General features: G+C 47.1%; 1 protein-coding gene across 1 annotated transcript in view; it reads right to left on the bottom strand.

The window, feature by feature from the left end:
- LOC138491959 (cytochrome P450 2J6-like) overlaps positions 1-21,123 on the bottom strand; it is a 207,434-nt gene extending 186,311 nt beyond the window's left edge. The window contains exon 1 of the mRNA XM_069618846.1: positions 20,589-21,123. Within this exon, the coding sequence (XP_069474947.1) occupies positions 20,589-20,759 (171 nt within the window). The 5' untranslated portion in view covers positions 20,760-21,123. The remainder of the gene's footprint in view (positions 1-20,588) is intronic.
- Between the last annotated feature and the right edge of the window lie 5,318 nt (positions 21,124-26,441).

The raw sequence follows: 26,441 nt of genomic DNA, 5'->3' as shown, positions 1-26,441 counted from the left end.
GGTTTTCTCCGCCTGGTTTTACCAGCCGGAGAAAACCATGGCGCTACGGGACCTCGTTGTTAATTACGCCACCGTATTTTACGGTGGCGTAATTAACTCCTTCCCCACTCCCATTATACCCTATGGGGCAAAAATGGGAATGGGGAAGGGCAGAATGGGGATTGGGGATTTACCGCTCCGCCGAGGTCGGAATGGGGCGGTAAATCCGCCAACCCCCATGGCGCTATCGGCGGCTTTCCGCCATGCTTCGCGGTGCATTTAGCACCGCGAAATCCGCCTGGGTCGTAATGAGGCCCATAATGACAACATGCAACTCCTTTGTTCCAATTACCACTATAAGCAGCTAGGCAACCACTCACATAGAAGTACTCAAGATTTTTACCGGCAACTATTTGTGACCGCTCTATACAAGGCAAGATTTTTTCTGAGCTATACGCACGCGTCATAGTCGCTGTACATTTACCTAACACGTGCTTGCATTAGGCAATGACTCACTATTTACAGATGTACACATAGGGCATATTTCGTCATTAAGAATTAAGCGAGTGCTGTCAAATCATCATGCAAGGTGAAAAAATAAGAGATTGCCAATTACCTATTTGCATGATATTGCATCACTTGTTGGTTAACAATATATGTCACCTCAAACATAAGTTGGAACCCTGACCCTCACAGAGCTCTAACAGGCTTCCACAGGCACGTTCTGGGCCCTTCCGGGGCACGCGCCTAGGGGCTCGTGCTTGTGCCTTTTGAAGAAAGTTTGCCGTACACAAGGGGCGGGGCAAAGTAGCACTGCAATCGCAAAAAAAAAGAATAAATACCAATGTCCCAGAACACGAGTCCAATGTCCAATGATAACAAATACAGCAGATGATGGGCTGTAAAGTAAATGCACCGTGACTTCAAAGTGAAAACAATCTCGTTGGCTTTTGCTAAAAGAAACGAAGCACCAGTCAGACTCCAGCCAGGCTCCACCAGGCTTCAACAGGCACTTTCTGGGCAATTCCGGGGCACACGCCTTGGGGCACTTGCCTGTGCCGTTTGAAGAAAGTTTGCCATACACAAGGGGCGGGGCGAAGTAGCACTGCAATCACAAAAAAAACAAACACACAAAAAAAAAGAATAAATACCAATGTCCCAGAACACGAGTCCAATGTCCAATGATAACAAATACAGCAGATGATGGGATGTAAAGTAAACGCACCGTGACTTCAAAGTGAAAACAATCTCGTTGGCTTTTGCTATACAAAACACGCCACCAGTCAGACTCCAGCCAGGCTCCACCAGGCTTCAACAGGGACTTTCTGGGCACTTCCGGGGTGCATGCCTAGGGGCGCATGCCTGTGCATTTTGAAGAAAGTTTGCCATAGACAAGGGGCGGGGCGAAGTAGCACGTGACTTCAAAGTGAAAACAGTCTCGTTGGCTTTTGCTATACGAAACGTGGCATCAGTCAGACTCCAGCCCGGCTCCACCAGGCTTCAACAGGCACTTTCTGGGCACTTCTGATTATTTCATTATTAGGCCGCTGGATGCCACTTTGATGGCTAGTGCTCCACTTCTAAGATTAGAGTCACCCAAATTTCAGCTCCCTGTGCTGCACCCCTTCTCCCGTCCCTACTATTTGTTTCCCCTGATCTCTTCCCCCCATCCACAAAGATTACAACGTTGCATGCCTCTTTGACAGCCAGTTACAGCTTCAACAGTTCATCCCCTTGCTGCCACGATGGACCTGCTGAACACACGCTTGATTCATCACCACCTCACCTGCCATTCGACAAAAACATTGATGGCCACTCTTCAACTCAGCCGTCTCGACTATTGCTCGAACCCCCCCCTGGCCTTCCTCTCTACTCTTTCATATTAATCCCAGAAATACTTGACCTTACAACTCACTCTCTCTACAACCTCCCACAGTCCTCTCTTGCCTCTGCCTATTGCCTTTAAGCAGGTGTCACTCCCCAGACTCATCCTACTTGCATTCCAATCCATTCATGGTCTGCTCCCTCACCTAATCCAGCTAGCTCTGTCTCCCATTTTTGCCCACCAGGCTCTCTGCAATCTCAGTACCTTACTGAATTCTTCACTTCCATAGCCCCACTGTGCTGTGTCCCAATTCTGCTCCTCCCCTATTACTCCCACCACCTTATATAAAAAAAAGGGCACAATTCATGTTCTCTAAAAGCACCCCTCTCCAGGGAAGGGGCATTGGAGTTCTGCATGGCATCTTCCTGCTCTCCCCTACCTCCCACGCCTTGCCATTCCACAACATCCCTATCCAAGGCAAATACAATTCATTTAGCAATAATTACCCATTCCACAGGCTGGAACGGGTGGTAATAGTCCAAGACCTGAGTTAAAACTTGTTGAACGAGAGTCTCCAGTGTTGTTACCACCCTTTCCAGCCTGTGGAACGTGTGAATATTGCTATTACACCCCGGGTTGCCAATCCGGTAACCTGGGGTGCTAGGCGCCTCATGGCGTCCCGTTCATTCAAATAAAATCCTTACTAAAGAGGGCCTCTATGGATCTGGAAGGAGGGGCTCCATACAGAGTCCTTCTTCCATTTCCATGGTGGCCAATGAGACAACAAAGCGGAGGCAGCAGCAGCTGTTGCAGGTGCTGCCGCCGCATTAGTCAGCAGGTAAGTGGGGGTGGGGGATTAAAAATAAGAAGGGTAGGAGAAGATGGCAGGCAGAGGAAGCAGAAAAAAACTGGGTGGGAACCACACAGTTAGCCATTCACATCGCTCTGTTCCCTTTCCGGAGTAACTATTGAATTGCAGAAAGGTAAGTGTAAGAGATGTCCCTTCTGAGAGGTTCTATGAATGGTTTCTTCAAGTAGAATAAAGCTTCAAACACCAGTTGTAGGATTTTCTTGTAAAAATAAAAATTTAATATGAAACGTAGGGGAGGCCTGCTGCTGCCTCATCAAAAAGAACCCTAAAGCCAATGCATTTCGGAGTGGTACTCCTTCATCAGGACTGAGCCCTACATGGTATGATGTAGCAGCCCTCAGGTTGCTCGGAATGCGGGCTTGGATCAGTAGATTCAGCCCACGATCAGAGCAACCTAATTGGTTACTTCCCCCACCCTGGGAGCTAATTAACAGTAAACAATTTATAAATAGACCTAGCTGTAAATAATACATAAAATGCATTGTCAATTTGCGAAGGTCCAGTTCATTTTCCAACTGGTATCTCCCTCGATCTAGTTCACTTCTTGCTCACTTAACACTACCCTTTTTTGTAAAGCAATCTACGGGGATATTGCTCCACTCGTGGCTGCTGTTATTAGGTATATTATTCCTGAACAATAAGTTGTCATTTCAGTAAATGTAATACACTGGGCCTCATTATAACTCACCCAGTATGGAAACAACAGTGGCGGTAAACCCGCCGCCACTGTTGTTTCCATGCCGGGCGATCACAACTCCTGCAGGCGGAGGCGTCAAACCCGCCAGGTCTGTCCTGGCGTGTTTAACACCACCCGCCTGCAGGGGGACGAGGAAACAACGGCACCATCACAAGATGGTGCCGGTGTTTCCATGATCCCCATCCCCATTGAGTCCTATGGGACTCAATGGGAATGGGGATTAACATCATTCCGCCTCCGGAATTCATGGGACACCGGGGTTGTAATGCCCCGGTAATTCCGGGAGTCACAGAGGCGGAATGGTAATACGAGTCCGGCGGTAACCAGGTGGTTTTACCGCCTCAGTTACCACCGGACTCGTAATGAGGCACAATGACTTGTAGCACATACTTTGGTGTAGCCCCTCTTTGCCACTCCTGTACTGCCCCTAGCATTGCTAGACATATGTACATGTTCTGTTCTTTTTTTAGGCAATGTCAAGTAGCATGTACAATATTTTGTGAGTCAAGGGATATGAAGATATGTTGGACATTTGGGTACTTTTTTCTGTTTAGCCATAAGAATTAGACGAAGGAAAGTGCAATAGTGTATGCCTAAGGCATTTGTTTGTGTTAAATGTATTGGTATAATCAGTTGTGTATATATTTCTATGCTTGCATGATAATACCATGAACTGTTATGGTATAAATATGTACCTTATGGATGCTTATGGCATTAATGTTTCTTGTTAATAGTGTATAAATTGTAATTGATGTAGTTATGTTTTTGTGAATTTTATGGATCAAACAGTCGAAATAAAGAACAAAGGAGTCAACTATGTGTGTGTTACAAATAACATGTAGGTGTTGTAAATAACTTCAGCCATCTCCGATGTTATTATGCAGTCAGGACAGCAGTATCAGATTGCATTCGACTCCTTCGCCACTGGAGCCTTCCTGTCCCCCTGAAGCACTCTTTTGTGCACCCTCTTCTCAAGAAACCCTCTGCCGTCCCGTCCTGCCTGGCAAACTATCGCCCGCTCTCTATCTCTCCTTTCCTGGGCAAACTCCTGGAAAAGCTGCCCATCTCCCATCTTAATCTTCACACTGAATCTGTTGGTTGTCTCCATGACCATCAGTCTGGCTTCAGAGCAGCCAGAAGCACGTAAATTGCTCTCCTGAACATCTGTGAAGTCCTGCTCTCTAACCTCGATTCTAATATCCCCTCTGTCCTCATCTTAGTTGATCTCTCTTCTGCATTTGACAGTCAAACATGCCATCCTGCTCAATTATCTCCGTGATAACCTGTCTATTACCGATCAGGCCCTGGCCTGGCTGAACTCTTTTCTCTCTGACTGACCCTCGCGGGTCCAACTTGGGTCCTTCCTTTCCTCTATCTTACTCTCTACTTGTGGTGTTCTCCAGGGGTCTAACATCTGTCCCTGACTTTTCAACCAATACCTGACACCTCTTGCCCACTGCATTGCAGCTCTCTGCTCCAACTTTCAGTGCTATGCGGATGACACTCAGCTTGTTTTCAGGCTCCCCTCTGCCACCTCTTCTCCTTCTCTCATTTTTGAATGTCTTTCTGCTATCCAGGAGTGGTCTACCGCCAATGATCTCTGCCTTAATCCCAGTAAAACGGAGATCCTCGTCATCTGTACACGTGCACCCTCCTTCCCTGTCACTCTCTGGCCGGCCTCACTTGGACCTCTTCCTGCACCCACCTGTGAGGCTAAGAACCTCAGAGTCATCTTCGATTCCACACTCTCCTTTTCTCCCCACATCTCTGACGTCTCTAAGAAGTCAAACTACCAACTACACTTCCTCAGAGGTATTCTTCCTTTCCTCTCCTTCCCCCAGAAGCTCATTGTCTCCAGAGCTCTGGTTCTCTCTAGACTGGATTACTGTAACAGCCTCTTTCTAAATCTGCATGCTTCTACTCTCCGCCTACTGCAACTCATACAGAACATGACTGTGAGACTTGTCCTTGGCCTCAAGCCCAGGGATCACATCTCCCCAGCACTGAAATCTCTGCATCGGCTCCCAGTGGCTGCGAGGATTAAGTTCAAGACCCTATGCATTGTCCACAAGGCCTTCTGGGGCCTGGGTCCTCAATACCTCAAACTCTCTCTTCATAAATACCTTCCTACTCAAGCTCTTTGCTCCTCTACCTCCAACTCCCTCAGGGTTAGTCGCTTCTCTAACCAACAACTTAACAGAAGATCTCTTTCTTCGGCTGGAGCCTCCCTCTGGAACAGCCTCCCTGAAACTTGAGGAGAACCATCTCCAGTTCCGGAAGCACCTTAAGATGTTCCTCTTTGCTTCTGCCTTCTCTCTTCCTCTACCCTGCTGATTTCTGTCTGTTCCTGCTTAGGGCATCTGGCTACCCTCTGATTTCGGGCCCAGATTCCGTGCCCATCCTGCGACTTACCTGCACTGCCGCTGGCAATCATTGCACTTGGGTCTGTATCTGCAACCCTACAGTCCCCTCTCCTGCACTTATTTGACACCCGCTGTCTGCGCTTAAGTCATGCACTTGCCACCCGATGGCCGCACTAACTTTTGTTATTTTGATCTTGTGTTGTGCACTTTCCACTCCTCCCCTACCCCTCACACTTTCCCCATCCCTCTCCCCTGCACTTGCGCGTTCTCAATGTCACTGGGCCTAGTAAGATCGTTGTTTTTCCTCTCTTGTACACCCTCCCTTGCCTCATCGCGCCTTGAAACACTTGTTTATGGGCGCGATATAAATAAAATATCATATATCATATCATATCATATCATTACACCGAAGAAGCAGAGCAACAGGAGGTTCTGTTAGGCCCAGTTGGCATAACTATCGCAGGGTCTGTTACAAAAAGCACAGTAATGCTGGATACATTTGCACAGTTACACAGCAATGCCACCTCCACTCAGTCATAGTAGGCACAGTGGTGATATGTTATCATAGCAGTGTCATGCAATTCAGAATGGAGCTGAGGACCTTTCTCTTCAAAGAGCACCTTCTTCATGCATTGTAGACGCCCCCAAAACCGCCCACCGGCTGACCCCCACATCATCCATTATCACTGCTCATGCTGTTTCAATTTAATGTCTTACTGTAACCTGTGTCCCCATACCTGTATTCTAAGTAGCGCAATGTTGTAAAGCGCTCTGCTTCATCTCAAAGTTAACTCTGCACCCAATAAATACCCTAAATAAATAAACAATAGTGCCAGAATATACCACAAGCAGTTTTCACTGTAGAGCTAGATTCCATTATCCCTAGATGGCACAGTGGCCCCTGGTCCCGCTATGGCATTATTCCAATGGTGCCAACTACAGGGATGCACAGTGGTGTCAGATCTCAGTATGCCCAGCTGTTGCAATGGTTCTTGGTGCCAGAATGCACAGTGAACACTGTGCTGTGTGAGGTTGGCATCATGGAAAGTAGACACAGAGCACAGATTCAATGCATAACAAACAGCTTTTATTAAAGAAAATGTCAGGATGGAGTAAGGCCTAACCTGCCCTATGTTAAGGTGAGATTTCCCTATCTAAAGATACTAAGGACATTCTGTGTCATTAGGTTCAACTCAAATGTCTGTCTATGTCCAAACCCTATGCTTGTCCTCACAACTAACATCAAAACAATGATGAGGGATGTTAACCATAAACTAAACAGTGTTCCAAAAGTAAAGTTTTGAGCTTATTCCAGCTCGGGATTAATCTTCAGCTTCCTTTCACCCAAAAGTCAAGTTCATTCCAATTTTTAAATTACCTTCTCTTGGACTTAAAGTAGTAAAGTTCCACACCTTTATAAATGTAAGGAGGCCCGTCCCCAAGTTCAAAGTAATTCCAGGTTAGTGGTTCACAGGGTTCCCTTCTCCAAGTTCAATATCAAAAAGATGGCACAAAAGAAGTATCTTGAAGCTTGGTCTTTAAACTTTTTTTTCAGCAATTCGTCACAGCTCAGGGTTCCCTTCCCCAAGTCTCAAAGGCATGAATAGTAGTTTTCCTCTCAACAGATTAGCAGGTCTCCCTGTTAGCATATACAGGTTCTCTGGTCTTGCCTTATGTAAAGACTGGAGGTGGGAATCTATACTGCTGTCCTCTATATGGTTGTGACAAAGGCACAGAGCACCCCATCCAAGGTTCTCTAAATGGCAGCTTGGAAGAGCAACCAAGGCTTAAGCACTCAGGAGGTGATGCAGGCAGGTTCTTAAGTACAGTGAGTCCCGAAGCCCCACAAAGGAATGTCCACACACTATGGGCCTCATCAGGAGATGGGTGGTAGCCCTTCATTGTGGTGGTAATGCTATTACTGCCACATTTAAGGGTTGGTCCAATCCCGAGAATGGCCACAGTCACCTCCAGCTTGTAGCTGCAGGTGAATGCGCCAGTGGTATGGGTAATTTGGGCGCTATTAGCGCAGCACTAATTGCGCCGGCCGTAATAGCGCCGAAAAATCCCATTATTGGTGAATGGGGATTTACTGCCTTACCGCTACTCGAGATCCGGCGCTAATAGCACAGGACTGAGTAGCGGTAGCGCTATTTGCATTGGCGATATCCAGGTGCAATTATCGCTGGGCTACTGCCAACCTCGTGATGAGGCCCGATGTTAGATGATAACATAGCCTCTTTATATAAAATAAGGTTCAGTTATATTACACTGCCACGGTAGTGGCCGTGTAGTTATGGTTAAGTTGCTAAACCCATAGGAAGAGCACTTTTTGGGCAGCTTATAACTTCGCTCCCCCTGTACGAATCCACACCAAACTTTGCAAAAATAGTATATGGCCCACTCTGAATGTTTTAGCACAGTTTGGTGAGGTTTGGTGCGGGGGGGAAATATTATAGAGGGGGGGTCCCAAAACTTTTTTTCCAATAGACTGAATGGGGAAAAAACTTTGCTCACGCCTACAGCCCAAACCGCTGGACGGATTTTCACCAAATTTGCGGCAGGAGCAGCGGCTTGGTCCCGAAAGCGTGCTTTTGTAAATTTGGTGAAAATCTGTCTGGTAGTTTTTTTAAAAACTACCAAAAAGCAGGTCACAAAAAATTTGTGATATCTATGTCCTCTCCGTGGACACACTTCCCTGTTCGCTCTGCGGGCAGGACACCGATTGGCTAATCGGCTCACGTTATGTCCGCGGACATGCGACGTGTCCCCTGATTGGATGGTGAAGAGCGTGAAGTGCGTCAGATTTTTGGAAACGCCCACCATTTTGGATCTGTGCTTGGTGTCCGCGGACATCGCGGTATAAACATATTAAAAAACACAACATTGCACTTGTCAAACTTATCAAATAATCTCTGGGGAGGTGAGGGGTGATGAGGATGGGATGGGATATGGCTGCAAGAAGCAAAAAATAGGTGTTTTTTGTTGGAAAAGTGCAAACAGTTAGGATGTTCGTGAACAGTCCTGTGCAGGACCGGAAGAAGTGGTTGATTGACTTACAATCTATGTTTACAAGTCCACCATTTGCGTTTCTGCCTCACCATCTGTGTTGTCACTGAAATAATGCAATCAACTTGAAAATTAGTGAAGGTTGCAGGCTAAAAGCACTGTGCAGAGAAGTGATACACTACCCACTGCTAAGGGGTAAGGAAACTTTGCAATGACAGAATGCGCCCTACTCCAACATTGAAGTAGAGGGTACACAAAAAAGAGTCAAAGTGTTTCTAGCAATAGCCCCATGTGGGATTGTTGCTTCTGCAGTCTGCAACGCCAACCTTACCTTGTGGTATTACAGAGTAATACTACATTCCGAATGCCCGTTCTTCTATATTGTTTATATTGGTTGCCCAATATTTATTTATATTAAATAGAAGTAATTTCAGGTTTTTTTACACGCTTAATTAAAACTCTTGATGTTTATAAATTGATGTGCTTGTGCTACACCCAGAGCGTGGCAAAGAAAGGGCTATTCATGTCTGTGTGAAAATGTAATGAAAGTAATAATGGAGTCAGACTGGCGCCTCCTACAGTCGGCACCTCAGGCAGCCACCTGCACTGACTGATGCATAGACTGCCCTGCACGTGCATGAGAATTACAGTTCTCATGGATGCGGGGTGGCAAGTTGTTGCAAAGTAAGAATGTATTTTGATTCTGAGTGAAGGTCACCAGCTTTTAATTTTTGTTTGCGAGCTCAGGAAGCCCACGCATCGGACACACAGTATAAGGTTCAATTGTTTTTTGACCTTGAGAGAAAGGGACCATTCCGAAAGGAATTAAATGAAGGAGGGTTGTTATAATGTAAGATATGATAAAGTTATGTATTCAAAAAGTGGACTAAGGAACATGTAAATTCAGTTTATGAAAAATTGTTTGTGCAAACGGAGTCTGCCTTACGGTCTGAGTTACACCAAGAGAATGGAAATGGTGAATGTAATGTAAGTTTAATTTTGGATGATTTTAGACTCAAATGAGCATCAATTTATCATTATCTGAGCATTATTTGTGGGTTACATTGTACTTGTTTGTTCTGTATGGCATATTACAATGAAACGCAATTATAACCTTTGTGTGTAATGTTCTTTTTACCCTACAGATGGGCAGGCCAGCATTGATATGCATGTAGAATACTACTCAGTTCTCCCAGGTTCAACGCTAATATTTCATTAAAATGCCATGTATGAGCACATAGAATTGTAGCATCAGCTTTCGTATCCCGTTTAGAGTTGATCATACTACATAGCAATGTTCTTGGAAGCAAATTGTAATAAAGATCGGCTAGTGAGACATATTTCTATTATGCTTCCGAAACTGGTACATTTTGCCATTTTGCGATTGTCATAGATTCCAGATGCTAACTGACAGATTTTTTAATCAGCAGCTCCAGCTACTTGTGAACAACTGGATGTGTTTGACAGTTTTTTGAGACGATCGGCAAGGGCAGATATGCCCTTACGCTGTACTAGTGATTAGGAGCAACATAACATCCTTTACGGTTGGACTAGCTTCAAGTTGATGCACAAGCCCTGGAATTCACTGTGCGACCCAAGCACTTCTTTTATCCAAAACTAACACCTTGTGTACGCAAAAAGAACAACGCGTGAGTCACGATAAACATTTTGGATCGTGAGTGAAGAAAGAAATTTCAAATTTGATTGAATATGGCAATAGTCGTATGTTGTCGGAGCGTTTATTGTGAAATAAAAGTGCTTTACAAATTGTACAGTCTTGTTGTTTCTTTTTAAAGTACGGTTTAGTATTCCGAATTGTGCCATGCTGTGTTGTGAGAAGTTGTGTGTTGATTTTCGGGTTCTGCATCACGTCACGTAGGTGATGACTGGGCGCGTTTGGGTACACTGCTCAGGAACGTCACCGAGAAAGGCGGACAATATCACTAGGTTTGATGATTTGAGGCTCAAGGGCGGGGCATATGATTTAGTGCCGTCAGGGCAGTTCACCTTAGGCCAGTGGTCTTCAAATTCTTTTGGCAGGGGCACCCCTGAGCAAAATTTGGGCAGGTTGGGACCCCCCAGAAATGCCAAATGGACAGTATATATTGCGCTACATCACCTGCTCCCATCACAGTCGCTGGGCTCCCTCATCCCACTTCTACCGAGTCCCTGGTCTCTCCGCTCCCCATCACACACCCTGGGCTCTCCCCACTCTGCTCCCACCACTATCCCATGGTTCCCGCCCATTGTGCTACCACCATAGAATGTGGGTTCCCCCATCCCGTTTCCAACACAGTCTAAGGGGCCAGTGGCGGCTGGTGATTTTTTTAAGTGGAGGGGCATAACTATTTCCCCCAAAAATGCCATAGCGACCGAGCATAGTGAGGGAGCCAGAACCAATAAAGGAGGGTTCGGGGGGGTTTCCCCCTGTGAATGTTTTTTAAATAATGGGTTAAAATGTTGCATTGTAGAGCATACTTTTAACAAAAAAATGGGTAAATAGCCAAACAGTTTGCAATTGGTGCTGGGGGTCCAGGGGGCAGGCATGACATTTTTTACTGATAGATGTCCAGTAAAAAGATACCATCCCTGCCCCCTTTGTGATGTCATCTTTGATGTCTTGGGTGTTAGTCTTAGCAGTACACAGTGGTGGAACGAGTTATGGTTGCTTACCTTACCATAACTAGCGAATTTCAGGGTTTTTTTGGTTTTACTTTGAACCATAACGTCCCTTTAACAAAGCTTTTTTACTGAATATATATATATACATATAAATAATAACACTCGGGCAGTTCTATTCAAAGAATGGTAAATATGTACACTCTATGTGGTACCACACAATACTTAAATTCAGTTATAAATGCAACAACTGCAGAGAGTTTTAAATAGGCATGAGAATTCTTAAGTGAGGTGTAACAGCATAGATTAGGGAAGAAAGGCAGGTTAGTTATGAGCAGTGGCAGAACACTTTCTTTAGACTAGATAAGTAATTCCGTGTGAAGGTCCCCCCAACTGGGCAACCTGTAATGGAAAAGTTAGGGAGTAACCTATCTTGTCTTTTACAGTCCAGTCCAAAAACATTCAATAACCCTCTACGTTGTTATTTAAGCTTCTACCACCCCAAAGTACCTGAGAGGCCACAGGAGAATAGGATCCAAGATGAATGTGGGACCTCTGAACTACTCCAAAGGCTAGAAGATGCTCTTCCTCATCACAGTACCTTTGTGGCAGAGTTTCTCGGTTTCACTCGACGATTCCCCTGGAGGATGGACCACCCCCCTTGGAAGAATGAGCCAGTGGGATGCTGCGTACAAGAAGTAAAATGGAAATAAAGTCTTTCTGAAGTGCAGCAGTTTTGCTCTTTGCAGTGCTCTCTGTTGATCGATGATTTCTCCGACGGTAGAGGTCCTGGGAAGATGAAACTTGGTGCGGGATCCTCAAAGGCTTGACAGATGAGAATAAGACTCATGGGAACCCTTGATGACTTCTGGCAGCCACAGGTGCATATGTCACTTTTGGTGTCAGGTTTCAGAATATCACGGTTTCCACATTTCGGTACTTCGGTGCTGCAGAGGCAGGACGGACCTCTGGGTGGCTTCTGTCGACCTGGATTCGACCATGGACCCGCACCATATCTGGACCCTTGGAGGGTCTTTTTTAGATTCTGGTGATGGGAAACCCACATGCAGACATTCCTCAGCACTCAGCAGCCATGTACTTTCTCCGGTGGGGAAAAGTGGTCAGTGATAATGGCAAGGATGTCCCTTGAAGTATCCTTAGGCAGTTTGGAAATTTCGCAACTCTGGGTGTCAAGCAGCACTATGCCAGGGTACCCCATCTTCTGGGCGGTAGACACAACAGGCTTCCAGCGGTCACAAACGCTCCTCTGGACACTACGTAACACCAATGGACATCTCTGACTCGAGATGTCCGGGTACTCATCTTCTGGATTCACAAAGACCCTTTCTCCAGATGGCAGGCACACAAGACTGGCTTACAGGACACTTCAGATGAAGAGTAGCAGGTTGGACAATGGTCCCTCGTAGCATGGGGAGAGGTCTCCTTAGCAGGTCCTCTCTGGATCAGTCCTTAGAAGAACATAGTAGCTTTTGGATTACACAAAGAAAATGCAGCAGCATACATCTCCTCCAGCTGGGCTTCAAGGACTAACTTCTTCTTGCTTCAGCTTCAACTTCATCTTCTGAACAAAGTGGTCAGTGCAGGGACCCTAGTTATACACATGTGTTCCCCATTTACTCAGGCTGAGCCAGGCTCAGTCAACCAATCACGCAGAAGGGCATTCATGCAGACAGGCAGCCAATCAGGCTCACAGGCATTCAGGCCATTCACTCCACCCAGACACCCATAACAAAGAATGTGGATTGGGGTAAGCACCCATCCTTTCAGCACACTGCACTGCATTCATGTCTGTTTTAGTCAGGGCTGTATCAGGCATTGTGCCACACACAGAAAGCAGACACTGATAACACAGAATGTGAGTTCACTTCAGACTCAATTCACACAGGTCCCACCCCAAGGGTGTACGCACAACACAGAGCCACTGGGAAAGTTCCATTCAGTCTGACAGGAGGCAACCCCAGAGCCATATATGGTATTTTCAACCAATAGACATTCAGGAGGAAGAGGCCGAGTCAGGGCTTCCCAAGGCTTTGGGAAACAAGGTACAAGCAATAGCAACCAAGAGGCTACAGTGGCCATCTTAGCTTCCTTCGGGAATCCAATGATTCCTATGGCAGTGCCTGGGTGTTCCAAAAATGGAGGACACTCAGGGCCACTGCCAAGTCAGCATGTAGCTGTCATCAGCCCAGACCCTGATCTGTGGGCAACACACAGGTGCCCAAAAACACACATACGAGGTACAAGGGTGTACCCCCACCCATGGGTGCCATAAGGGTATCCTGTGGTTGTTGTTCAACAAAAGGAAAATAGGAAGTTCTCTTTGTGTAGTTCAAAATTCAATAAACAAAAAGCTTCTTACAAGCTTCTTGCTGTTTCATTCAGCTCAATATTCAATAAACAAGTGGTTTCTTAAAGGCAGCTTCTTGATGTTTTATTTAGTTAAATATTCAGTGTTCGCAATGTGCTGTTGTATTTACATTCAGTGGTCAATATAAGCAGTTTGCTTATTTTCATTCAGTTCGGTGTTCAATATTTCAAGATTATCAATTTGCTTATTTTCATTCAGTTCAGCATTCAAAATTAGAAATGTGCTTATTTTCTAATTCAATTCAATGTTCTAGATTAGCAGTTTGCTTATTTTCATTCAGTTCAGTATTTCTTCTCATACTTTGCTTTTTGCGTGGCTTCCCTGCTTATCAAAAGGCTTTCTTTCTTTCCAGAGGCTTTCGAGAACATATCCTTTGATACATGACCACTCTGTCACTAAGTATCACTTAGCCTTCTATTTTCAGCATTGTTCATTTGTTTAACGTTGTTCAGAGATTGAGGACATGTATTCGTTCACACAAGGTCAGTCAGTTATACTAGCGCCTTTGACATACCGGGTTTCTTATTTACACTAGCGCCTTTGACATACCGGGTTTCTTATTAGTTGAAGCCCACCGGTTGTGTTCTTTGCTTCACGCTGGAAATGGGTGAAGCGTCTTTTCCTTGCTGGGTCAGGGCCTCGCCATCAGCCCCTAAGACACTCCTGGGCTCCCTTTTCAGCCCATGGGAATGAGCATTTCGCCGAACCACTTCAAAAAAGTGTCAGCACACCTTCCGTCTCCCTTCTCTGGATTTCTCCAGCTCCCTGGAGACACGGCTCCTTCGCCATGTATTTTCTCAAAGCCTTACTGTGCAGACTCTATCTCTGGGTCTCGTTCTCCACCGACTGGTCCTGGGTGACTCTGGCATCTCAGCTGCTTTCCCAACTCAATCGCCTTCCTTCCAGTGACCACTTCTTTTATACTCTCCTGACACTTTCATAGGTTACAGCTGAGTATACCTGATTTCAGTTACCGGACTTTGCCTGAACATATTAGTGGGACATGGTTGTTCAGTATATTGGTGTGCCTCTTTCATCATCTTCTTCATCTCAGTACCAACGTGGTGAAAGTAAGTGGTGTTCATTACTCTCAGTGGCTTCTTCCTCATCTCAGTACTAGAGTGTACCCCGAAGAGGGGAATAAAAGGGAACTACTCTACAAGAATCCCTGAAGGTCAGGGAAGGGTTATGCTGGTTATTACAAGGGGAACACTGTGTTTTGTCCCGAAGTACCTCATCCTCAAACCTTCTCCTCCTCTTTCTGAAACGTCTGGGGTGATAATATCTCCTGTCCTTCTCTGGAACAAGAGAACATGGAGAACAATATCCCATAATCACCTCTGGTATAGGGGTTCCTTCCTGAAAGGAGATTGTGGAATACTGCATCTTACCTAAGGGCATCCTACTTCCGAACCCCAAAAACCCTCCATCCAGGTGGTCCTCCCTCGCTTGCCCACCCGCAGTGGAATTATCCAAAAGCGATGGCCTTTCCCTGGCCTCCTGCATAAAGGATCCAAGGGGAGTAAATGTGAGCATGCCCTCAGGTTTCTCACAGCTGCCAGATCTCAGTGTGCTCAGTCCAGTGGTGCCACAGCCCAGTAAGACTGTTCGGAACAGCGCAATCTGTATGTGTCTGTATTGGGCATTGGTTTCTCCCTCACACCAGCTGACTATCATTAGCCAACCTCCGGCTTACCTGTTGCCAATAGCAAGATGGATGGGATGTTGCACTCAGGCACAGCCATGGTTGTGAATGCAGTCAGATGCGGCCGTGCTGCTGAAGCTGCATGCAGCACGTCTTAGCCCACCACTTGCATCCTCTTCTGGGGCTCGTGGCCAGCAGACAGTCTCTTAGCAAACCAAGCAGAGCTTAGCCACATTGGCACCCGCCAGTGGGCTGTGCAAGGGGGCATGCCCAGGCGAAGAGTGAACATATGTGACACATAACTTCTTTGGATGACAAACCGGCCACATTTTTTTTATCTCACAGCAAATCATAAATGCACTCCCAAAAATGTGAGGTTACAAATATTACACACTATCAACAATTTCCACATAATTCACAACATTCTCTGCTGTCAAGTGGTCCAGGCGGACCATGGCTATCTGTCCCCTCCCCACCATGCCCTTCACTGGAGGCGTCACCGGGAGGCAGCCGCCCTTTCTGACCGGGTCTAGCTGCCCCGGACAGGCGCCTCCTTCCCCGGCGGGCTCCTCCGGTCACTGTGCCCCATTCCGGCTCTGGAGTCCAACAGAAAGGAATCTCCTTGTCCCCATGGTCCTCCCCCACCGGCCCCCCTCCTCCTAAGAACAGAGTGGGTAGGGTGTGAAAAGAACTCCCAGGTGGCTTGAGGGCTCCAGGCGGCAGTGCAGGCACGGCGGCGACAATCCGACAGGACTAGGTGAACACCTGTGCTCACCTCGTCCCCAAAGGGCACTATTTATGCCCCCAGGATTGGTGCCTCCATGCCCCCTCCCCTGCCGCACCTGAGCAAGCAAAAGCCACCTCCCCACCTCTCTCCTCCACCCCCCCACCCCACGGGGGAGCCAGTACCAACAGTCATCCACTTGCTCCTTCTCAGCTGGCCGCCCCCTGCCCGCCCAACCCAGCGACCCTGTAATTGCGGGTTTTTCGCTTTTGGATACTTTGTCCAGCGCCTTCATGCTTCTCTATTGTGCCTGGTGGTCCCTTCCCATCCAGCCAGGGTCCAGCAGGTGAAGTCCCCATCTACACAACTGTCCGATTGTCAAAGTCGCAGGTGCCTGGAGGTTTAGCATCCATTTGTGCTTTTCATTCCTTGGTACGCAGCAGACAGAACTCTAAAGTTCCATTCTCCAGGCTCCAAAACCAGGGATTAGGAAGGACCAATGTGTGAAGGTAAGAGGGGCTGTAAACTGGGCAGCATAAAGGGAAACCTCCCCTCCCTTCACCCCCACCAGGGAAGCGTACACCTAGGGGAGGCAGCCAAACCTCCTTCGAAGCAGTAGCAGGGTGAGCAGCTTTCCTTTTCTGCAGCTCCATCAGGTTCAGTTTGACCTGTAAACGTTGCTTCAGCTAAAAAACGAACGAATGCCATGTGCAAAGTATATTAACATTGACAACGGACGGAGGGCCTCATTTCTTGACTGTCTTTCATAAATAAAGGCGAGTGGCACCCTAAGTCTGACTGGCCGACGGTTGTTTGTCTGGATAACAGTCCATGTGAATAGTAGGCATTCGTTTTGTGAAAAATCAACCTCTTTCAAGGCAGACCCAAAAAGGAGATGTGAAAAGCTCAGTGAATACAGGGTCCAGCACCACAACTATGGAAAACTCCCCCAAGCAAACTAGTGCACCTCCGGCAAGGTGCTAAAACCCGGACCCCGGAGGCGGAGGGACTCATTGTAGGTGGCCTGTAATATACCTGGTGAGTGCCGCGGCCGATAACACATGTATATCGGTGGCCCACTTTAATTCTGATTGTTTTCTTAGGGATGTAAAAAAGGCATGCAAATCGGAATGGCCCAAGTCTCTGTGACTTTTGGCTTCCCTAACTAAAAACAAGCATTGGCAATGCAGTTTGGGCTTTTGTGTAGGCATGGGAAAGACACTTGCCAGGCACAGCCGTAGTGCAGTGGCGTACCGAGCGGGGGGTGGGAGGGACAGAGAGGGCAAGCAGCCCCCCACAGGCTGTTTTGAGAGCCTGACCAGGACTTTTGTCAGTGGGACACCTCTTCTGTCCAACACCTTAATGATGGTGCCCAACGGGAAAGGTGTCCCGCTGGGAGGACAACGTGTGCTGAGCAATTCCTGCCCAGCACGGTCATTTTCCTGGCAGCAGGACACCTTACCCTTTCCGAACGGGAACAGTGTCCAACTGCCAGGACAATGTCCCAAGGAGCTCCGGGCTGCAGAGGGGCTCTCACGTTGCTCTGTGTTAACAGAGCATTTCAATGTGAGCCATTAGGCACTGATGGGAGGGAGGGGGGACTATTAGCAGGAACGTTTGGCCCTTTAGAAATGTGCATGGGAAGGAGTGATCAGCAGGGAGAAGGGTGCATCATGCTGCAGGTTTTATGAAATAATGACTATGGCTTTACCCAAGGGGGATTTGTTAGGCTAACATTAATCTGCATGACGCTATTGTGACTTTGCATGCAGGATGGGGAGAATAAAACTGAAGCCATCCTCTTATTGCTCAATATATTTCTATGATGATGTATATAGTGTAAAGTTAATTATGAAAGGGTAGTTTCTTATGTAATGTGCTTTGCTTCCGAGGCATTGCTATAAATAAAGTATTGTTTAAGCAAATGAAATACAAAGGGAGACCTTAATAAATATCTATATCAACTAAACCTGTGAAAATGTGCTCAGTTGCTAAAATTGTCCACATCCCGGTTTCACCATTTAGCCAAAGTGTGTGATCCTGGGCAGATCATTTAATTACACTGTGTCTTATCTGCAGCTCTCTGATTCACATCAGAGCTTATGTTAATATATCATGCTGTTATTTTAAAAAAAAAAGCCTGACTATAGAGTTGCTCCATATATAACAATAGTGCAATTTAGGTATTTTGCATTGCAAAGTTACCTGCCACTTGGTAAAACTTATGGCAACTTATTATAAAGTCACTTGCATGGTGCCTCCAAGTATCAAAGACCGATGATGCTCCTTGCAATGTCCTTTTCTGTGAAGTCATTTCTGTTGGTGCAAGCCATATGCAAATTATGAGGTTTGTATGTATTTTGACCCAGATCGCCTGGACAGAGCTCTAATAGATGTGTTTCCTGCATCTGTAATGATTCTGAAGTTTTCTTTTTTTTGTTATGTGCTAAAATGCCATGTACCACTAATGTTACCAAAAAAGTAGATTGGGGCAGAGTGGGCGGGTTGTGGGAGCAAATGAGACCATATGGAATTGCACGCACTGTATTTGGGGGGAAGTAGCAGGACTTTTTTCGTGGCTCCCCCCCCACACTCTTGCAATACTGTCTACTCTCCTGCGGAAGTGGTATTAACTAACCTTTGATGGTAGTGAGTGCAAAATGGTGCGAGTACCTGGGCATCCAATAGCAGTGCCTGGCAAAACCTTAATACTTAAACAAAAGTCAAAACTGTTGGCTTTGCCAATGCTTGTTTTTAACAGAACTTCTGTGAAGGACATGCAGAGTGCTTATAAATGGAGTGGCTGAAGGCAGGTCTGGTAAGATGCTTTTATTAACCCAGTAGGGGCTTTACAGTCCAATGAAGTCATTAACTCTCAGAAGACTGCAGTGAAAAAACACTGGCAGACACTTTGAGTGCAAAGTTTGATGGTAAGGCTTGATTAAAGCAAGCTCAAAGAGTTCCCATGAGGAGAGGTTTGGGCGGGAAGATGCAGGAATAGGTGGGAATGGTCATAGGGATTAGCATGGCCATGGGCAGTCAATGGGTGGGAACATAACCAAACAACAGCTACAGGCTGTGCCCCTCCTCATATGCCATTCCTCCCTCTCTGTACTGTAATGCAATAGTTTTGGCTTATAGGTGTCATAACCGACACCTAATAGCTCAACCTAACAAGCAGTAATGCCAGCTGCCACGTGGGTTCTAAGCAGTAATGCCAGTCGCAATGTAGGTTCTAAGCGGTGTAAAGCACAGGTGGAATCCACAGGGTGTCATGCCTCTCCACTGCATGAACATTCTATGCAGGCAGCAAAGATGCAGGCAAGCTTTCAGCACAGAGCCGGGGGAGGAGGTTCAGTGGAATGTATGCCCACCTGGTGCTGATAATGCAATGAAAATGGCGGGGAGCATACTTTACAGAAGGAGCGCTGGTCCACAACTATGGTCCAGCCATGTTGACATTGAATCTACATTGTGCCCCTTCAAGGGCATTTATTAGAGAATGCTGACTCCAAGACATGGTGGCTGAGCAAATCCAATTTGCCTGACTCTACCCACAGACATTTCTCAGTGATCAGCCAGCACATTTGACATGTTACTGTTTGCACTATAATAACCACCTCCCCACCCCCCATGGGCAGTGCCAACTTTCTTGCTAGGCAAGGTTTAAGGGGTGGGTTTCACAGCACAGCGGCTTTAATACCAACTTTTATAACTGCCATTCAGCCCCCCAAGATTTGGAGATGGGCTCTGCCCCGGATTACCACCCAGGCTTCCCACTAGAATACGATCGCTCCTCTCCAGGAGTCCAACTGGACAAGGCAGCTGACACGCAGCTAGCCAATCCAAAGAAAAACCCACTAACCTCTACCCTCTTAGGCCTATTCATAGGGGTTTACAAGCTGCAGCTCTGAGATATTGTGAACTATGACTCCCATGATCCCTCACCATTGACTATGACTAGAGCTGATGGGACTTGTAGGCCAAAACACCTGGAGAGCCAATTGTTTCAGACTTATAATAAATGTACATAATGCGATTGTCTTCTTTTTTATGCTTATATCGTGTTTATTTCGTCTCCTTCTTCTTCACAAACAAGCACTAATTCCACCGGATGCACATACTAAAACACAGACCCCAACCCACAATACTGCGACACACAAACCCCAACTCACAATACTGAGCTACTGTTAAAAGATGCCAGCCCAGATGCTGGCTACCCACACTGTGTGCAGCTCTCTGCTGCCCTCGAGCTAGGTCCGCTCCTGAAACAGTACAATACAAAAAAATAACACATAGACCAATGTACAAAGCTCTCCACAAGCTGCAGACCTGGCACTAATGGTTTGCCAGGTCACATAACTAGTATGATGTAAACGCTGGCAGATGCATGCAATACACGACACACTGAGCTAGGATTTCCTTAAACTTAAACGAACCATGATAGGTCTCGCGAGAGTACGGTACCTGCATGAGCTTGTCGTGGCGAAGCTCGAATCTCAGGGTCCACATGTTGCCGATGAGGGGGAGTGGGTTCGGTCCGGGTGGAAACCTGCCCCTGGACCATTGAAGCTTGAAATACTGCACAGCCAGGAGGGTCACAGCCAGCACCAGTAACGCTGCGCTGAGGGCAACCATGGTGCCCGCGGCCGCTGTTCACCAACACCCTTTCCCTTCCCCTCCCCTATTCCTCCCTCTATGTATCCTGTGTTCGCCGTTCGTTATTACTCTCTGTCCACGCTTTTCTTTTTCCCTCTATCCTCTTTTCTCAGTTCTTTTATTGACTACGTTATATCGTTTTCTTTATCCTGAACGTGCCCTCCCTTCTTTCCTGTATCTGCTGTCCCTGACTTACCCTGCTGTACCCCACCAGTCTAGTCCTTTCCCCCCTTCTCTAGTGCATGCCCAGTCCGATACTCTGTCAGCCTATCACTGCTTTCCAGTTTGCCAGGCCCTCTCACTAGTTTTCACAAACCCCTTAGTTTTCAGGTCTCTTGGTCAGTGTCGCCTCTCCCCCTTGTGGCGTACTGCTTTCTCTCTGTGTCTGTCCTCTTCTTTTATACCTCCTGTAGCAAGTGTAACCCAGGCGTGTTTGTTCAAGACCTTTGTCCCGGTTTTACTCTTTTGCACGCAGCCAATACTAGCTTTGGCATAATATTTGCTATTTCATAATCACTCCATCTGATATGATATGATATGGCATTTATAACGCGCCTGTACACATGTGTTTCAAGGTGTGACGAGACAAAGGAACAGAGGGAAGACAGAGACACCGACCTTACTAGTCCCGGTGTCATTGAGATCACGCAAGTGCATGGGAAGGGGGAAGGGGAAAGTGCAGTACATGGGAACCACAATAAAAAATAGAATAAATAACAGCAATAAATAAAAGTGCGGCCAGCTGGTGGCAAGTGCAAGGGTAAGTGCAGAAATCAGGTGTCAAGTGCCAGTAGGGGACTGTAGGGATACAGAAAACAGTCCCCAAGTTTGGGGGTTGCCAGGGAGGCAGTGCGGGTGGGCAACTGGCGGGGGAGGGAACCTGGGCCTGAGATCAGAGGGTGGCCAGGTAACCAGTGCAGTTTCAGCCAGGAGTTCAGCAGGACAGAGGAGGAGAGAAAGCAGAAGCAAAGAGGAAGGTTTTTAGGTGCTTACGGAACCAGAGGTGGCTCTCCTCAAGTTTCAGGGAGGAAGGGACGATGTTCCAGAGGGCGGCCCCAGCCGAAGAAAGAGATCTACCACTTATTTTATTTATTTATTTTTTACATTTGTTACACGCCCAGACCCTGGGGTATCACGGCGTGGTTACAGACATCTTAATAATTAGTCTTACAGTAAAGGAAAGGCTTGTAGAAGGAAAACAGGAAGCATGTCAAGCAGGCATACGAGTCATACATTACATCGGTACATACATCATACAGGTTAGGTACAATCCGGGTTGCTGATTAAAAAGCTAATCATTGGGCTAGTACAGGTGAGAGACGGGTATTAGTAGTGGTTGAATAACCAGTTTTCAATTGCTTTTTGAAGCTGGGGAATGTGGTGTCTTTTTTATGTGGGTAGGGAGAGAGTTCCAGTGATGTGGTGCTAGTACACGGAAACTGCTTCCCCCCGCTCTGGTGTTTTTGTAGCGGGAAATCATTTGGTAGTGGTTGTCATTAGAACATAGTGTTCTGATGCTTTCTTGTTTCTGTACTACATTAATCAGATACATGGATGCTTTTTTAGTCAGGCATTTGTGTGTAATACATAGGGTTTTGAAGATTATTCTTGCTTCAATTGGTAACCAATGTGCATTTTTCCTAATCTTTGAGATGTGATCAGATTTTTTTATTCCTAATGCTGCTCTTAGAACTTTGTTTTGCATAAGTTGCAATTTACTGATGTTAGCCTTAGAGCTACCTAGCAGAAGTACATTGCAGTAATCCAATTTAGATAATACCAGCGCTCTGGCTAATGTAAGGCAGTTGGTTGGGGTCAGGAATTGGCGGCTTAATGCAATCAGTTTGGACGTGTATGCTGTGGATGAAGAGAGGGTGCTGATGTGTTTGGTCATTGTGAGGTTAGCGTCTAGGTGGACCCCTAAAGTTTTGACTTGCTTGAGAACTGGGATTGGAGATCCGTCTATGTTGATGGTGGTGTAGTCCAGGTGAAGTGAGGCGATTTTAGTTGGGGATCCCACAATGAGAATTTCAGTTTTCTCATCATTGAGACAGAGACTGTTCAATGCCATCCAGTTTTGGATGATTGTGTAATTTGTGTTAAGGACTATGGTGCCTTGGTCATAGTTGCCTGTGATGGGTATGAGGATCTGGGCGTCATCTGCAAAATTGGTGTAGATGACACCCATATCGTCAAGGGCAGAGAAGAGGAGCTTGGTATAAGCATTGTAAAGTGTAGGGGAGAGGCATGAGCCCTGGGGAACTCCTATGGGTACTGGTATTGGGTCGGCAGCTTCCTTGCCTATGGCCACTCTGGAAGTACGTTCAGCCAGGAAAGATTTCACCCACTTTGTGGCATCGTTAGAGAAATTAAAGTCATTGGCTAGGGATGTACAGGGTTTATCATGGTCCACGAGGTCAAAAGCAGCAGAGAGGTCTAACAACAGGAGAATGCAGAGTTTACCTGAATCTCTAATAGTGTCCATCTGGATTTTGAGGTCTAGGAGTGCTGTTTCCGTACTATGGTTGGGCCTGAAGCCTGATTGTCTGGTTCCTATCAGCTGGTTCTGTTCAAGGTGTGCTTGAATTTGTGTATAAGCTATTTTGTCGATAATTTTGAGTAGGAAAGGGACCGTTGTTATAGGCCGGTAATTTGTGGGTAATGTGGGGTCCAATGATGGTTTTTTGAGGAGTGGGGTGACCCATGCTTTTTTGATGCTGACTGGGACTGAATTTGTGTTGAAGGAGGAGTTGACAAAATTGGTAATGATAGGGGGGGAGTGTGCTTGCGCAGTCCTTCACTAGTTTAGCTGGGACACTATCGCCTTTGCAGTTGGAAGCTTTGAGTTTGGTGATGGTGTTGAGTACAGTTTCTTGGGAGACTGGACTGAAGTGGAAGGGAGGCTTGGGTTTATCGCGGGAGGTAGGTGGGGTTTGTGTCTATGGGGTTTTTGTCAGCTAGGAGCTGTCTTTTAGTGGTAATTTTATTTTGTAGTAAGGTAATTTTCGCGGATAAGGCGTCTTGAATGGTGGTGCACCATTCCTTACTGGCCTTTTCTGAAGTGGAGTTGGGTGTAGGATTTTCTAATTCTCTGATGATAGAGAAGAGTTCTTTGGCATCAGACGAGGCATTGTTTATACGTGTATTGTAAGCATTGGCTTTGTGGGATATGATGGCTGACTTGTAGATTTTATTAGAGTCCTTGTAGGCTTTTGCAGACTCAGGGGTGGGCTGTTTGTTATGGGCATGTTCGAGAGAACGTTTGATTCTTCTTAAGGAGGCTAGTTCTTCATTAAACCAAAAGTGGGCCCTTTTATCAGTGCGGCATGTTTTACTTTTGATCGGTGCTACTTCATCAATTGTGAGGGTGAGGCAATTGTGGTAGTAGTCTGAAATAACACTGGGATCTTCACCACTAACTCGCTGCTTGGAGAAGCGACTGACCCTGAGGGAGTTGGAGGCCGATATGATATGGCATTTTTATCGCGCCTATACACAAGCGTTTCAAGGCGCGACGAGGCAAGGGAGGTGGAACAAAGGGAGGACAGACAACGATCCTACTAGGCCAGGTATCATTCAGATCTATCAAGTGCATGGGATGGGGGAAGGGGAAAAGTGCGGGGGAGGGGGAAGGGACAGTGCAGTACATGGGAATAGATAGTGTAATAGCAATAAGTAAAAGTAGCGGCCAGCAGGTGGCAAGTGCAAAGGTAAGTGCAGACATCAGGTGTCAAGTGCTGGTAGTGAGACTGTAGGGATACAGAAACAGTCTACAAGTGCAGGGGTTGCCAGGCAGGCAGGGCAGGTGTGTATGACTGGCGGGGGAGGGACCTGGGCCCGAGATCAGAGGGTGGCCAGTTAACCAGTGCAGTTTCAGTTTCAGCCAAGAGGTCAGCAGGGGAGAGGAGGAGAAAAGGCAGAAGCAAAGAGGAAGGTTTTGAGGTGCTTCTGGAACCAGAGGTGGCTATCCTCAAGTTTCAGGGAGCCTGGGAGGTTGTTCCTGTCATGAAACAGAGTCTAGGACTCTGTGTGCAGGACCCTATCAGGGCCCACAGACTTCTGTTTGAACACTTTGTGCAAAATCAAGTCAAAGGCAAAAGAATCCAGCCGTATAAAGGGCTTTTCTGTCCCTATTTCAGACAAAATAGCCTACCCAGGAAGCCCTGGGCCAGGAACTACTTTCCAAGGCCCACGTTGGGCGTGACATGCGCACGCATGCGCACGCAGCAAAAGACACAGGGCCTGTGCTAGGAAGTCTCACAGAGGAAGACGTGTTCCAGGGAGCTTCGAGCACGGGATCAACACGAGGGGCCACGCCCCACCTGACTTCACTCCAGGCCCCTCGCCTGCAAAAGCTAAGTACCGTGGGCTCGGGGAGTCAAGGTCACACGGGGGAAGCCAGCCCAGCGCCGCACCGTAGAGAGAGAGGGAGAGCTGAGTTGGCAGTGAGGGCCACGCACAGGGGGGCATCGCCCAGGGTTCCCGCTCCCCCTGCTCCAGCAAGCTAAGTCCTAAGCTCCATAGGCTATAGCGCTTCGGGTTGCTACCCGATTTCAGCCCGCATCCATAACACGAGCAGTGCATATGATTTGCATGTTAAATTAGCCACGTGCAGCGGCTACCAGCGCAGACGCGTTTGAGACGCCTGCGGTTCTTGACCATATCGCAGCTTGCTCCCGGCACACTAAAAACACTCGCCTCAACTAACGGATCGAGTTGGGGGCTGCACTGGCCAGGAACCGCACGCATTTCATCGCGGAGCCACGTGCGGCTTAAATCCGCATGGAATGGGCAGTAGCCCATATCAGACAACTTATTAACCCCGTAATGGGCAGACACACGCATTTCACCGCGGAGCCACGCGCTGCGTAGATCCGCATTGAACGGGCTGTAGCCCAGATATTTAACCCCGTAGTGGGCCGCAGCAGCAGCCGAAGCAAGAGCATAACCTTGTACTCTGTACCAACCAATAATGTGTGTGTGGTATGTGAGGTGACACACTAGTCAGTAACTGTCACTCTTTTTGCAGCACTGATTCTGCTCCGGATTCCGGACCTGAGAGTGCGCAGGCAGGAGGCCAGCACTCACCCCAGAGATAAGTCTCTTCTGGTTGCCTAAAGTTGTGAATGAAAACGTAGTATAATTGTACTGCATTGTGTTTCCCTGTGTTTTCCCTTCCCTAACCACTCCCCCTTTTCCCAACCCTCTTTCCGGTGATCCTGCATGATTCTACCTATCCAACCGACGAGATCCTAACCCTCTTTCCCTGCTATGGTTTCAGAGCCTTGTGTAAGCTTTGCCTTGCAGGCGCTGAGACCTTGGAGGGGGTCGTTGGTTCGGGCCTGGAAGCCGCAGCTGTGACAGAAGCACAAGCCAAGTGAATCAGGCCCCTGGGTGGTACGGGCCAACCATGGAGGAACTTACGAAAGTCTTGCAAGATTTACAAGCCGAGCTCACTGCCACTAGGCACGACTATGCGGTACTCGCAACACAAGTGCGAAGTTTGACTGCTCAGGCGTCCCCCCTTCCCAGTGCCTCTGCGGGGCCGTCTCCCGTGCAGGTCCACGTTTTTCCAGAAGCTGTGGTGCCATTGGCTACGCCCGAAAGATACTCAGGGGATCCCCAGAAGTACCAAACATTTTTGACTCAGTGCAAATTGCA

Source organism: Ambystoma mexicanum, chromosome 10, assembly GCF_040938575.1.
Source record: "Ambystoma mexicanum isolate Mex_15411 chromosome 10, UKY_AmexF1_1, whole genome shotgun sequence".
Lineage (NCBI taxonomy): Eukaryota > Metazoa > Chordata > Amphibia > Caudata > Ambystomatidae > Ambystoma > Ambystoma mexicanum.
This window is presented reverse-complemented; position numbering and strand designations above follow the sequence as displayed.